Source organism: Rhipicephalus microplus, chromosome 2 (genome assembly GCF_043290135.1).
Source record: "Rhipicephalus microplus isolate Deutch F79 chromosome 2, USDA_Rmic, whole genome shotgun sequence".
NCBI lineage: Eukaryota > Metazoa > Arthropoda > Arachnida > Ixodida > Ixodidae > Rhipicephalus > Rhipicephalus microplus.
The window spans coordinates 269,572,281-269,588,170 of record NC_134701.1 but is presented as its reverse complement, the minus strand read 5'-3'; the positions used below and the strand labels follow the sequence as shown (position 1 = coordinate 269,588,170).

At 43.8% G+C, this 15,890-nt stretch overlaps 1 protein-coding gene across 2 annotated transcripts in view; it reads left to right on the top strand.

Moving 5' to 3' along the window:
• Positions 1–15,398, top strand: part of LOC119169985 (relaxin receptor 1) — a 139,236-nt gene extending 123,838 nt beyond the window's left edge. Inside the window, exons 11-19 of one of the 2 annotated variants that reach the window (XM_037420990.2) lie at positions 1,962–2,033; positions 3,842–3,913; positions 4,011–4,082; positions 4,147–4,218; positions 4,921–5,350; positions 6,387–6,605; positions 11,859–12,060; positions 12,860–13,021; positions 14,822–15,398. In XM_037420990.2, the coding sequence (XP_037276887.1) occupies positions 1,962–2,033; positions 3,842–3,913; positions 4,011–4,082; positions 4,147–4,218; positions 4,921–5,350; positions 6,387–6,605; positions 11,859–12,060; positions 12,860–13,021; positions 14,822–14,997 (1,477 nt within the window). In that variant the 3' untranslated portion in view covers positions 14,998–15,398. Of the gene's footprint in view, positions 1–1,961; positions 2,034–3,841; positions 3,914–4,010; positions 4,083–4,146; positions 4,219–4,920; positions 5,351–6,386; positions 6,606–11,858; positions 12,061–12,859; positions 13,026–14,821 lie in introns of both variants that reach the window. The other variant, XM_037420991.2, reaches the window with a different exon arrangement.
• Positions 15,399–15,890: the final 492 nt, after the last annotated feature.

Genomic DNA, 15,890 nt, shown 5'->3' with positions numbered 1-15,890 from the left:
AACGGATCTCCTTCTATTTCTACGAGCATCCCGGTCTCCCGTCTTCGGGGTACCCTCACTCTTACGTGACAATATCCATCAGTCAATCAATCAGTCAATCAAGTGTTTACTTCAGCTTGAACGCGTAAATTGGGGATGGCGAGAAAAAAGCAACACATTTAACGCCACTTAACGGGTATGATGTTTCACATTAAAGCAGTATATTTATTAAATGCTTAAAATGCCCTTTATAATGTAGCAGTAACGAGGCAGTCGTGTTTTCTGGCATGATATTTTGTTTCTTAACCCTTTGATGCCATAAGTATGAAACTGCTGAAAAAAATTTAATAATGTTTTTATTTTCCAGCTTTACATAGCAACCTTTAAACGATTCCACAGTTAAATTATCTCGATTGCATCTTTAATGTACACTTTTAGCTATGTCGCAAATTCTCCACACGTCACAAAAGCGAGGACCTTGCAGTGAAAAACGCACTTCAGAACTACGCAACGTGTCGTTTGCTAGGTCTCTTGAGCGCGTACACACCAAATAAACAGAATGATTCATCATAGAACTTGCGTCAACAAGACGAGGAAAAAAAAAAAAAACGAACTGAGTGCTCTTGCATGTTCTTCGCGCTCTCTTCGATCAGATACAACACAATTGGCTTTAGCGTCAAATACATTACACGAGATGGATTATGGATGGGTGGAAGAACTTTACCGAGGTCCAATAGGTCGTGCTAGTGTCCTTGCCTGAAGCGGGCCGCTCCCGCGTTGGGACCGAAAGACCTAGCAGTTGGCGCAAGAATTTTCATGCTGAAAGCCACATTCCCCGTGAGCACTTGACAGCCGGCATTAAAGGCGACACGCATTGCGTGACTTGATGGCCCGAAGTTTTTCGGTATGTCGCGAATTCGATACGCAGTATAGGGTTAACTTCTATCTAACCGTCTATGAGATCGAGTTGTATTGAAAATTCTTTCTGTGGCACTCTCCTTCTCCGAAGGGGCAAAAAACGTCAAGACACTTCTAGAATTCAGAGAAACGCTCACCTCGTTTCTGCGGGGTTGATGACCTCTAAAAAAAAGACGGTTCGTGGTTTTGAAGTATGCAAAAAAAAATAAAGGTAAATGTTGAATATATCCATCTTCCCTCGTGAATTTGTTTTCTCACGGCCTGTATTCTCAGCAGGGGACTGTCAATATACTCGAGAATAAAGAAGTTGCTTGCATTTTACACTTCGAAAGCCGTGTTTTCCTGTTAGTGTTACTATTACTTTAAATATGTATTTTACCGATTTGCTAAGTTTTTTTCGTGAAATCTGCTACCTGAGAAAAGAGTGGGAGAACATCGTAGGACTTTTTTTTCTTTCTTTGATGAGAAATGACGTATTGCTTTAATTTGCATCACCTGACATCTTATTACACATGCTGCTCCTTGCGTAGAGAAAATGAAGCCCTGTCTGCAGACGTGAACTTCGCGCTTAGTTACACTTAATAGAACAGAGCTGTTCTCTTATTTCCCTACTCGCGTACATTAGCCGACTGAACAATCAACTGCGCTCGTTTATAGATGAATGCGATAGGCGTGGATTTGGAAAAACTTGTTAAATAACAAGATTGGGTTAATCTTAGTTATCTTCAGGTATGCTTGAAAATTCAGGAATTACGTTTTCTTTTTTGTTGCGATGGATTCTGATTTAAAATTCAAAGAGCAGTTCTTGTAATGCAAAGGCTCTTCAGAGGGCTAGTTGGCTCATGAAGAGAATATACGGGCCAGCGTTGTGTGCTCTATATACTTCGCCCAATGGTTCTCACTGTTTCACCCTTTATTTTGCACTTTTGCGTATTTTTACTTTGTGTAGGCGGTCGCGTACTTGATGCTGTTGCTCTCTGCAGAGCATGATACATGAAAACTCACTTCGTCTCTTTCTATCTGATGCTTGATTCTTATTTAGTCTATGATCTTTCGGATTTCAGAATATTGCGTGAAAACCATTTGATGGATGTTCATGAAGAGGCGTTTCGGTATAACACGAAGATGCTGGAAATGTAAGTTGATATATTAACTTTGAAAAGAAGCTGCTTGAAAAATATTTCATTCGAAAATATGTTTTTGCATATTCAAGTGCAAGGAAAGTAATTAAATTAATCAAACGAAACATATTAGCTATGTTATTTTATCCATAAATATTTCAAGGAAGCATCAGGAAGTATAATGAATTGCTTCTTGGACGCTTCAGTTCTAATAAAAGAGCGCAAATTAATGCGGAGAACCTCGCCTTCCCCTCCCCTAATTATGAGATGAAAAGCTTGGTGTATTTTTACATAGTTGAGAAAGATTAAAAGGAGATAGCGAGAGATTAAACCAATCAGTAAGATTACGCAATGTAACGGAGCGCCTGACGTGGTTTCGACTCTCTCTATGTATGAGCCCAAGCGACGGAAACTTTTTATTACAAAGCAATAATCATTACAGATTATTCGTCTGCAATGTAACGCACATATTTTTAGACACATGTAATCATTATAAAACCAGTCGTTTGTTTCGTTAACTTTTCATATTCAAAAACATTAAATAATGTATGCCTTGTGCAAACGCTCCAAAGTCATGTTCTAATGACGGAAAAATTCATTTTGTCAAGCAGGGACATAAGCAATGTATTGGCCTGTGCAATGAAGGAAAAAGAATGAGATCTGATGTAAAAAAAAAAACATAATGATTGAATAACTAAGAAAGTATGCACTCGCACTAGGGGTACCTTCGTAAAGCAGGCAGCCATATTAAATATTGTGGCACAATTTCGATTATTTAAGTTCATAAATGCCTGCTAGAGTGATAAGTGTGCCAAGTTTTAATTAAAAATGTTCATTAGCAAAACAGTCAGGACTGTTCACGTGCGAAAAATACCAGAAATACAAGTTCTGAGTAAATCAATAAAAAAGATTTGAACCAGGTGTAGCGTCTACACAAAACGATCAGGGGGACTAAAATTCTCGTTATTTGTTTTCAGTTCCATCGTGCACCTTACTACTGTGTGCCTTTCCTCGAGCGGCATGTTTAAACTTTTTTAGCTTGCTTTGCGGCATCATGCAGTGCCACGACAAAGCACTTTCACGCTGCGGTGCTGATCCTTTGTAATTCAAGCCTTTGCAGTGTAACGGCCAGGTTTCATCCAAATTCGCTTGGCATTATCAAATGTGCTTCTGTTTACAATACTAAAATATCACACGTCACAAAAAAAGGAAATTTCATGCTTTATAGGCCCATTTACGTCTCCTTGAGCATGAAAGTAACGTGCACCATTTTACACGTTCACCTAGTGAGAAATTTATGATTTTCATTATTGAAAATATTGTGTTCATGATTTTAGAGCATTATGATATGTTTTTACGTGATATGATAGTTAAATAACTTACAAAATACTATATCTCAAGCTAATTGTGTGTGTCACAGAAAACTGCCACTTTCAGTTTCGCTTTCCTAGAAGGTGGATGGTCTAACATTTTCGCTTGCATCTTGTGAAAGAGGTGGCGTCAATGGAAGTTTTATACAGCAAACTGACGGGAAATAAACTGTGCATTTGATATATTTAAAACAAAAACGACATTTTGATAAAACATTTGATTTTTCCACGTGGCATCGTAGATTAAATGGCTAAAAATATTTTCTTTTTAATCTAAAAAAGTCTGCATTATAACAACACTGCCGGCAATATAGACTTATGCAATGATGTATTGTAGCGTCTCCTCCCATTCTTAGTTTTAACTTATTATTAGAAGGCTTAATAGTGCATACGTAGAAATAATGAGTGAAAGCATGTCTAAAACGCTTTAATTTTTCTTTTGTTCTAAAACAGAGACCTCGCAGTCAATTTCTTAACGTTCGTACGTCCTGGTTTGTTCCATGGCCTCCGCAACCTTAAGAAGATGTAAGTTGAGTCACCATGACGTTATAATGTGAATTGGTGCTGTGAAAACATGTTTTTCATACTTTGAAATTGACAAGTAAAAGGAAACCGCTTACAGTGACCTGTCAGCCAACGCCATCAAGACTCTACCAGTCACACTATTCCACAATCTTCGAAGCCTCAACTCACTGTAAGTAGCTATATAACCAGTGTCGTCAAATTCGATGTGCAAGCCTAGTGCCTTCTTCTTGCAGGAATCTATCCGGCGTGGAAATTAACAACATCGAGATCCGACATTTCCGGCACTTGCCAAAGCTGGAGTTCATGTGAGTCGAGTTGAATGTATCCAAATGGTAGAAATAAAGTGGTGGGGATGACGGTCGTGGAGCTGGTGGGTGTAGAGGCGGGGGAGGGGATGTTTAACAGGCTGCAGGCGCAGTGAGCTTGGCGTTCGTTGCCGGCAATACGCTTTCCTCACGCTGTCATGGCACATGCGGGCTTACTCTGGCGGAAAGGCTACAAAACCAACAGTACGGTCCGCGCCCACCTTTAGATCTCGGCGGCTTTTGTTCGGGCAAATTCAGTTGTCCCGCATCCCAGAAATCCCTACCCTCTACGAGAATGGCAGAGGGCAGTGTAAGAAAATTATTATAGGGCCCTTTTCTCACCTGAAAATTACCTGTGTTGTAAGGGGGTGGCACTGTACCAGCCCTGCGCCAAGCAAGTGGACATTAAGCAGTCTTTAGACTGTCCTGATTGTTGCCGTGAGCCTTTAGGTTGCAAAGACGTCTTGAAATACGGGTGATCGCTTCTTCTTGTGCATGTTCATCACCCCTGGTACTTGATTTGCTTGTAAGCAACTGGACAGTTGCATCACGTCCTTTTTCTGCAAGTCGATGGCGCGACTGCCTCATGTTGTGTGGAGAGCTTCACAAACATGAAAATACATGCTTAGAGGCGGTGAGGATGACTCACGCGTTCATGTGCGAAGGAGTGTTTCGTGTGTCCGCCTGTTTCGATCGGTGCAGTTACTTCAAGAAGTTCCAGTACTGCAGTTACGCGCCGTACGTGCGCATCTGCGCGCCCAAGACGGACGGTCTCTCGTCCACGGAGCACCTGCTGGTGTGGCCCGTGCTTCGGCTGTCCGTCTGGGTGGTCGCCCTGACCACGTGCGCCGGCAACAGCGTCGTGCTCGCGTGGCGCCTGCTCTCCAAGAAGGAGGACCGCGTGCTCTCGCTCTTCATCCGGAACCTGTCCGTGGCCGACTTCCTCATGGGCGTCTACCTCGTCACCGTGGGCTCGCTCGACGTAGCGTTCCGCGACGAGTACAACAAGCACGCCCACCAGTGGATGTCCTCCTGGCACTGCACCCTGTGCGGACTCCTCGCCATGGTCTCCTGCGAGGTGTCCGTCCTCATCCTCTCCCTAATCACGGTCGAGCGCTACCGCTGCATCAAGGTATATATACATCTCACCGCCGTGCAGTCCCCCAAGTAAACGAAGGTTTTACGGATCGTGTGCTTGTGTCGCCCTCCACCTCTGCCTTCTCTCTCACTTACTGTCTAACAATAGTTTTCGAACTGCCCTATTCATTCCTCCTCGGTATGTAGTACAAAAAGTTTTCTAAACTGGTTAACATGAGCCTTTCGTCTCTCTCATATTCTTTCATTTCAGGGTTTGCGGTGACATTGTCTTGTGACACATGCGTTGTATTTTCATTCTATGAGCTCAAAACCAATTAAGATAATTTCGAACACCCGAAACAACGTGCCGCATGACATGAATAGAAAAGAACGCATATAATTTAACCTTGTCTACGAAGCGATTGGTCCAGCTACTGCAATTTCGAACTACAATGTGCTGTTTTATAAGTGTAGAGTTACCTACGCTTAGCATATTTTCTTTTATCCACATACATTGCTCATGCTTTTTTTGTCCCCTGACGTCACATGCTTTTCTGGTTTGAGTTGAACAGATGCCCAGCTTCTCCTTCAATATGGTTCATTCTACTTCGATACGTTATCGAGAGTATCGTCACAGCGATTAACTTTCGTAATCGCAAATACGTAAGAACAAGGAAAAATGCAATAATTTTTACAGGTTATTGCATGCACAAGATAGGAGAGTAGACGTTCCTACAGTCTACCGAGCAAACTTGCTCAATCAATAACGGAGATTGCACCTCCGATAGACCCGACGTTTCGACAGAGGCACTTACCATTGTCAAAGGTGCCTTATCATCCCGCCTTAACAATGAAAAGGTGCCTTTGACCAAAGTACGGCCTCCAGCGAAACGTTGACGTGCCAGCTTGAGGCACTTTCTCTTGCTCTTTCAACGTCTGTCGGCTCTCGCCTTAGCTTTTCACCATTTTCCTCTACACCAGGTGAACGCATTTCTTTAACTTCTTGTCGCTGTGCTTGTAGTAAGGTCACAGTATGTGAATAAACATTGCGATTTTTTTTTCACCGCGCTTCCACTCATCTGTGAACACAGACGAACGTGCGCGCCGTGACGGTGACAGCGGCGCGCTACTGCTTGGCGATCGTCTGGCTGCTGGGTTTGGGGTTGGCCGTGTTCCCCGTGGTCAAGTGGCCGCAGCAGCGCGCCTTCTACTCCAGCAACGGCCTCTGCTTTCCCCTCCACATAGATGACCCCTTCATGCTCGGGTGGGAGTACTCGGCCTTCGTCTTCCTAGGCGTCAACTTCTTCGCCGTGAGTATGTGTGTGAAGCTCGAGTAAGCTCCACGTCTCGTGCTGGGTCACTGGACGCGGACGCCGGCACATTCTGTAGGCTGACAAACACGCTGCAGAAGTTACTTGCAGACATGGAGTAGCCGAGGCAATATAGATGGGTCATTCCACGCCAAACTTTCCAAACATTGTGCTCGACCCTCTCCAGTTGTATTGTAAGAGAATTTGAACTTTCATGTCGGTGCACTATTAGCCCTCGGAAAGTAAAATGTCTATCGCAGTGTTGCAAGCTTTGCCGTAGTTGCGATAAACCTAGGTTGCGATAAAATATTCTGAAAAATTCAATACTTCACGGAACACCTCAAGTATCCACTTTTTGGTTAAAGAAGAATGCCACTATTTTATTATCACCCATTGACGACCGACATTATGTCTCACGGTGTGCTTTGAGCTGAAGCAAGGCTCACTTCCGCACCCATTTTGATTATTTTTAAAAAATCTACAAATAATATAGACAATATATTTGTATAACATGGCTAGATAATCGGCAGTATGGGTGTCAAAAAAGCATTGAAGTCGATGACCGCGAAGTTTCGAAGTGGAAGGACCACAAACATTGACAAATCTGGAAAATGCCCCATGTCGAGACCCACGTAATGTGGTGATGCGGCTTCAGAAAAAAAAAAATGCACGCTTGGCGTCATTTAGAAGAGTAAAAAAAGTGAAGAGAAAAAAAAAAGATCTACGTCCACAATTTTTGAACATACAATTCGAAAGGTTCAAGTTCACTGTTTGGGACATCTGGTGATGTCAGTGTACGATAAAAACCAGATGGTCAAAATTTCCGGAGCCTTCTTGAAATACGCCTCTCATAATCATATTTTTGTTTAGGAACGTAAAAACTCAATAAATAATAATAATAATAATAATAATAATAATAATAATAATAATAATAATAATAATAATAATAATAATAATAATAATAATAATTCATAACCACTGATACATAGAGGGACACAACAGTTAACTACTCTTTCGGAAGGAAAGAAGATATAAAAGAAAGGAAAATAGGAGAGAAAATGGGGGAAAGCTAGGAAAGTTTGGCCGTCGCTGTTTTGAAGAGAACAACAGTACTTGTGGAAACGTTTGTCTGTAGAGACACCCCGCTGTTCAAAGACATTTAGTCTCTTCAAGCCCACATCTTTATCAGACCACGCTGTACAATAGGCTGCCTAAAGAAAAAAAATCATAACGGGCAGTCAGCTCAAATGTTATGACACCATTGATTAGCAGATGCAGGGAAGATGCGATTATAAACATACAGGTAACTCAGAAATTCGATAGCCTAGTTCTAGAGGGCCACATTGTCGGTAGTGCAAACTTGATGAAGCGACACGACAGAGTTTGTCAAACTTGGCGAGCAAAAAAACGTTTTAGCGCTACAGCGCTTCAGTGCGAAGAACTTGACAGAAGCATAAAAAATTTAACCATCGATTCTAACTTCTAGTCATAACTCCGAGACATTATGTAAATAAATAAGTATACTGTTTTAAATTATACTAAACTGTAATGATAATTTAGAGGATATAGTTTTCGAAAAGGTCACTGTGATGTATCTCCATCGACGAGCTTAGCGTTATTGCTGACGTCCCAAAATAGTGAACAACTCATACAGCCTCATCACTTCTTCAGGGGGAAGTATATATGGAAGTACAGATATACGGCATGAGGAACATATCATAAAAGAAAGACACCCGCCGTTTTGAGAACTAGACATCGTAACTGTGAAATAAGTGCCGCAGCAAACTTGCGACAGCCAAATACCAGGACGAAGCATAAATCTTGGCATACATAACAATTCGATCCATTTAAGTAAGCAAAGAGGAAGTGTTAGCAGTTATCTCAGGTTATTCCGATGTCGGCACCCATAACGTTAAACGACCAGGAGTCGGTCGAAAGCGTTGGCAGCAGTATGACGAGCGGCCTGGTGAGTTTAGGCATTCCGGATCATCTGCGACGCCACTGGTCCGTCCTGCTCCCATTTATATATTCCGGTCTGGTAGTTTTGATAAAGTACAACGTCGTTCCAAGCTTGCCTTTCCCGACTTTAGAACCACTATTCCGGGCGCCTTCCCAAAGAGCGATTCCTAAAACGGAAGTATTTTTTTTTTCATAAAGTTTCCAGATTCCTTTGTTATGCTGATGAGTGCCTGCGGCACGGTTCGCTGCTCGCCAAAAGACTGACTGCAGCGTGCGTTTTCTTGACGCAAGATTGCTTTCTTGACGTTCATCGTCAAATGTCTTCTAATAAATGAGGCAGACTGGTTTGTGAGACTGGGACTATTTGCTCCGGCGCATCGATAAGATATATAACATGACTTCACAGCATTTTTCATTCTGTTCGCAGCTCGGGCTCATATTAAATTGCTTCGAACGCCGCAGAACGTCCTTGATCTTATGACAACATCTTCGCACAATAAAAAGGACAGTGCTTCGAAAGAAACTTCCGCTGAACTAGGCTATAACTTATGGAGTTAATAGATTTTCAGCGTGTCGTTAGCGTGGGCAAACATTCGGGCACAAACGAAATGAGACACGGGCACTGCCTATAAGTATGCTCGGAGGCTTTGTTCATGTCCATTGAGCTGTTGCTCACCAAGGAATTCTGCGAAACTGGAAGCTAGGTTTACACCTTAAGTGTTTTGAAGAAACGTGCCGCATACGGCCGTCATTTTACATGGAAGGTAGCACGTTAGCATGTGACAAATAGTCTTGCACTAAGCCGCCGTGACGAAATAATAAATTAAAAGGAAAAAGCAGCGCTTTCAGTCTTTTGCCTGCACCCGTTTTTTTTATGTCTTCGTTTCTTTTTATCACTTCACGTTGTTGTCGCACACGAAGCTGTGATAGCAGCAATTCGTATAGAAATCAATCATTCTTCACTGAAATGTCCGAACGAAACATATATATAGAGAGTCAGAGGGGACGAATTGCAACTCATGATTACGGAGTCAGGCAAGGAGAGCAGAAAGGTGGGTATTAATATTAATCTGCAGAAAACGAAAGTAATGTACAACAGCCTCGGAAAAGAGCAGCGCTTCGAGATGGGTAATAGTGCACTTCAAGTTGTAAAAGGCTATGTCTACTTAGGGCAGGTAATAACCGCGGAGCCAAACCACGAGATTGAAGTAACTAGAAGAATAAGAATGGGGTGGAGCACATTTGGCAATCACTCTCAAATTATGACAGGTAGATTGCCACTATCTCCATCAAGAGGAACGTATATAACAGCTGTACCTTGCCGGTACTGAGCTACGGAGGAGAAACCTGCAGACTTACAAAGAGGGTTCACCTTAAATTGAGGACGACGCAGCAAGCAATGGAAAGAAAAATGGTAGGTGTAACCTTAAGAGACAAGAAGAGAGCAGAGTGGATTAGAGAACAAACGGAGGTTAAGGATATCATAGGTGAAATCAAGAAGAGCAAATGGACATGGGTCGGACATGTAGCGCGTAGACAGGATAACCGCTGGTCGTTTAAGGGTAACTGACTGGATTCCCAGAGAAGGCAAGCGGGTTAGGGGGAGACAGAAGGTTAGGTCGGCAGATGAGATTAAGAAGTTTGCGGGTATAAATTGGCAGCAGCAAACATAGAACCGAGTTAACTGGCGGAACATGGGAGAGGCCATTGTGCTGCAGTGAACGTAGTCATGCTGATGATGATGATGACGATGATTATGATGATGATGATAAGAGCGGTCGGCCTTAGCTAGTGTGCTGTAATCTGCTACTGTACACAGGGGATAAGGGACATGTAGGACACATTCATGAAGGGACGGCAGAAATTAGAAGAGATGGCTCCACTCTCTCATTCGATTTTCAGATATCGCCGCTGTACCGTACCACATGTGTGGTATCAGGCTATCTGCCACGTGCTCGCATTTTCCTTTTCATAAAAATGAGGACTGTACATGCCCAGCGATCCAAAAGATACTATAAGCCAAACAGGCGTATTACGCCACCGATGATGTCTGGTAGAGCAATTGAAGCGATTAAATGGTCACAACGTGTCACAATAGCCCTCGCTTTCACTGTGTACGGGAATAACTCAGCTCGATGTCCCCAGACTACACCCATGACGTATAGAGCACTGGCCCTCGAGGTGGATGATTACCGTATTCAAATTACCGTACAGGAAGCTAGCCTACAATTAAGGTTAGGGATAGCAACTGTTGCTGTTTTCTATCCCAAAATTACGATATCACCAGGAGGGACACTGTAGTGGAGGGCTCTGAAAATTCTGATCATTCGCGTTTTTTTTATTTGCTCCTAAATCTAAGTACACAGTACTCTATAGCACCCCGCCTCTATCAAAATGTGGCGCCCAGAGGTGGGATTCGACCCACGAATTTTGGGTCAGCAGTCGAGTGCCATAACGGCTTAAATCACTGCGTATACGTATAGGAGTATAGAATGTGGCAAAGGAAAAATAAAGAACCAAGAGCTCATAACTTGTTTTGTCCACTGAACAATAAATATGTCTAAGCGCATTCATCAGTCGTCAATAGCATATACGTGCTGATAGTGTTCAGTTGTTTATGAGCGCGCGAAATGTACGATTTACATTTGTCCATTTATTTCTCTTAGCGCAGGTAACACACCTGAGAGTGGTAGGGACACAACCGTCATTACTCGTGTTTGTGAAACGTTAAGAAGACGCTCGCGATCCCAGCGTGGTGGATACGGTGGTCGACTGTTGCCTGATTGTTGCGGGATCAAATCTCGGCCGCGGCGCCCGCACTTCGATGAAGGCGAGATGCCAGAGACCCGCGTGCTTAGGTTTCGGCGCATGTTAGAGAACGTCAGCTTGTCGAAATTTCCAGAGCCTTCAAACATTGTGTCTTTCGTAATGGTATCGCAGTTTCGGAACGCAAAATCCCAACTACTGTATTAGATGCACGCACTGCTCAAGTACGTATGCACCCTGCCTAATTTTCAACTAGCGTGTGTAGCAGCAACATTGTTTTTGTGTATGTGCCACGCGACGTGGCAAATTGCGATAAAAAATGTTTAGTGGGCCGGAGCTTTTAGAGACTGCACTTGCCATAACCTTTTTTGAAGTTTAGTTCAGTGTTGGAACAGTGAAACGCCGCGAAAATTGCTGCTCTTGAGGCTAGATAAATATTTAGACGACTGTAAAAGCGCAAGCACACGCGATAGCTGCGTGTTTGAACCCATTCGTTGAACTCCACTTGTTCCGCCTCGTCTTGCGCAGATGGTGCTTATCATGGGTCTATACCTGTCAATGTTCACGATCATCCGAGAAGACAGACAGCGCGCACGTCCGGTCACCTTGAAGAAGCAGGAGGACGTGGTGCTCGCGCTGCGATTTTTCTTCATTGTGCTCACCGACTGCCTCTGCTGGATTCCCATCGTCATCATAAAGATTCTGGCCCTCTGCGAAGTGCGTATCTCGGGTAAGTCGAAACATCCACGACAAGCTCACGCGTGGTTATGACAGTATGCAGAGGTCGTTTGCATGGCAGTACCGCATGCACAATTCACTGCAGTCGATTGGGACACCGCTTTTCAGTTCAACAACAGATATCCATGAAGTTATTTTTTTATGTTTCTTAAATACCCTCTTGTAAATGTTTTATATACGCACGCAGCGGTGGTCCAGTGTTTATGTTGCTTCACTGCAGGCCTGAAGCCCGTGGGAACCAATCCCGGAAATGGTGACGGCATTTCGGTGGATCCACTGGAGACTCAAAATTTTCCGAGCCCTTCACCTCCGCGTGCCTCATAATCACACCTTGTTTGCGCATGTAAAACAGCACCCAATATAATGAAAGCATCATTGATATGATGCAACTATTTTTCTGACATCTTCCGGATAAACATGCCCCGCCGCGGTGGTCTAGTGACTAAGGTACTCGGCTGCTGACTCGCAGGTTGCAGGATCGAATTTCGGCTGCGGCGGCTGCATTTCCCATAGAGGCGGAAATGTTGCAGGCCCGTGTGCTCAGATTTGGGTGCACGCGTTAAAAAACCGCAGGTGGTGGAAATTTCCGGAGCCCTCTACTTCGGCGTCTCTCATTATCATATGGTGGTTTTGGGATGCTCAACCCCACATATCAATCAATGCAGTTAAAAATATGCATTTTCGTTGATTTCATGCAAGCATGTGCCGTTTGTCGCAATACAGTAGCCTGTATTTTTGCCTCAGCGCAGTCGCATGGCAGCATCAGTGAGGGAAAATTACACCCATTGCAGAGAACGTGTACGCATGGGTCGTGGTGTTCATCCTGCCAATCAACAGTGCTCTGAACCCGGTCATCTACACGCTTGCAGCGCCGACGGAACTGAGGCGTCGCATCCAGAAGTTCTCCCAGCGCATCCTCAAATGCCACAAGCAAATCGAGTGCATGTTGACCAGTAGGTACACATCTTCTTTCGGCTGACTTTTCTTTTTTTTTCCCACCTTTGTTACAAACATGAATCTTTACCTCGACATCGAGGTACGAACACATGGCTTCGTGCCAGGCCTCACATTAAAATAGTAATCTAATCAGCAATTATCTAAACGACGTTAACACTGCAACAAAATCTGCCAAAAGAGTACGAAAATTGAAGATAGCGTGTGAACCCTCCTACTACACCCTCCCCCCCCATATCATCATAGACTCATATCATCATAGTACATGGTATCACTGCTGGAAAAATTGTATGTGCTGATGTGAGAAAGAAGATTAGGATATGCATGTAAAAAAGGACGATGATTTCACTTTGATATCAGGGTACAGCTCTTATTTTAGGAAAAAAATTTTTATTTAAATAATTGTATGCATTGAATGAAGCAACATAATTTCGCAGGTAATCGACAACGTTTCTAATGTATAACCTCCATTATTTTAAAACTGCATACTATTTCATAAAACCGCTCCATTCTTGGCCAATCTCCCACAGTGGGTATACACCACGTGCAATGGGTCAACAAGAACAAGAACAACATTGCACCAGCTTGACGTGAGGCTGAACTCCAAGTACAGGTTTCTGACACATGTCACATGTCACGTGACATTTAGAGAGGGCTTCAGGCAATTCGCAATAGTGCTGTACAATGACATTTTTTTTTCGAGTGAGACACAATGGACGTCAACACTGGTGCTACAATTGCTCATGGACAATTAAGTGCATAAAGCTTTATAATTAGGCACCTTAGAGCACATCATAATTCGTGGAACACATGTGGAAATGAAAACCACTATAGAAGCAAGATGCCAAATTAGCCCAAGTGCTGAGGCTACCGACAAGTTTGAGATTATTTACTTACGAAGACTGCGTTAAAAAGGCGTTTTTATTGTTTTTCGCCACATTAATTTATCACGTAGAGGTTTAAAAAGCCTGTGCAAAGGACGGCAAGTCGAAAACTATCAAATTCAGACGTACCATTGCACAGAATACATGCAAATGTACTTGCACATTCAAAGTGCATGTGCTTTATCAACTTTATTGTTTCAATTTTGTGCCAGCGAAGGAGGTGCTTAGTAAAGACCCTAGGTATGAATCTTTATAGGCCGAGGTGTTAAGGACAAAGAATGGCTTTTATCAGCTCATCAAGCGACAGGGTTCAGATTTCTTGGTCATTTTATTCATTTTTGCCTCTGCGCGCTATCACAAAGCCGTATACTATGTTTCCCGATTTGCCAATGAGGACGCGGGAGCCCGTACGCAAAAAAAAACTAAAGAAAATGCACTTTAATTTCAACTGTTCGTAACACGGCATCACAATTAGAACTTGTGATTGCGAAGGTGGGCCAAAACCACGCCTCTCACCACGGCTTCGCCTTTAGTTCCTGACTTTCTTGAAGTGAGGGTGGGAAGTATAGGCTTAACAGTTTCTGCAATGCAACATCAAGGGCCTTCAGCCGCTATTATCGTCAGAAAACTGCATGGCCACATCCCTGCTTTTTAAAGAACTACTGTACGGGTCCGATTGAGTGTATGCATCGTGTGTAATTCGCCCCTCCACCCTTACGTGATCAAAGGGGGGGAAGGGGGTTCTGCCCCTTCTCTCGTGTGCACGTTTATGGCTGGGCATTTTTTTGTTCATCCACTGTTGATCACTCCGAACGTTTATGATTGACGCAGCCTGTTGGTGGTATTGTTTTCGTTTGCAGTTACGGCTGACTTATCGCGTGATAATTACTGCTTCTCGTCTTCGATCTGTCGCAGGTAACAGGACTCCGCGATCGTCAGTGGCCACTCAGAGCCTGACCGGCACAGACATAGCCTCCGCGTCGACGGATTGTACATCTGCTGCTGGCTCGTACCACCCAATGGCCCGCCAGTCGATCGCCGCCATCCACGAGCTTTCCGAGTCTTCCGAAGCCGACGACACAATTCTCTGAAGCGTTTCGACTGCGCCAGTGAAACAGCGTGGTTATCAGCCAATGTCATGACACACGTGTCTTCCCCTTCCTCTCCCCGCCTCTACACGATCTAGGAGACGACCGCCAACGGTGTATAACACCCTGCTAGCGGCGGCCGCTACGGGCGTGTACACAAAGGCTCAGGACTATCTCACGTCTATAGTGTGGTCGCAGCTTTTCTGAGAAAGAGCGCATTGTGGCCATTTACATAGTCGTCAAGGAAGTGTATTTGCAGAGACAGAGAGGTCGTTCGACGCTTAGCCTGGGGCGATGCGTCGCTGGCTCTGGCTGGCACTCAGAAGACGCTCGCACCGTCGAGGCACAGTTGGCGTTCGCGAGTTTAAATGGCCGGGAAGAGTGCTCGTCAGGAAATTGAAGACTTCATGGCTCGAGTGGTTGCGGAGAAATCCACTTATTCAGTGATCAGTTCATTCACAAAACATTTCATTGATCCAAGCTTCTGTGACACTGATGATATGTGTCAGCCTTTGTGCAGACTGTTTCTTTGTCTCGAGGGTGCATCGTTTCATTAACGGGGTTTGAGGCCCACATTTCGCGTTATGTTCTCCGTGTTTTCCTATGTCATGTGAATGCACCGATCACGATGCGCCGCTGTTATTTTTTTTTTTTGAAGATAATTAATAGCGTGAAGTGTGCGCTATGCAGACGCTGCACCGGCCTAAAATTCGAATACCGGTTCTCATTCGTTACTATCACCTAGTCTAATTATATTGATTGGGTTCATTTCGTCCGAGGAAGAGAATGAGGCAACAAAATACACGGAAACAAAGAGAAGTTAGTCAGTTCCCAAACCGGCTGGCTTTTCTGGGCTGGTGAAACGGGTAAGAGAAATAAAAAATGATAGAAGAGAC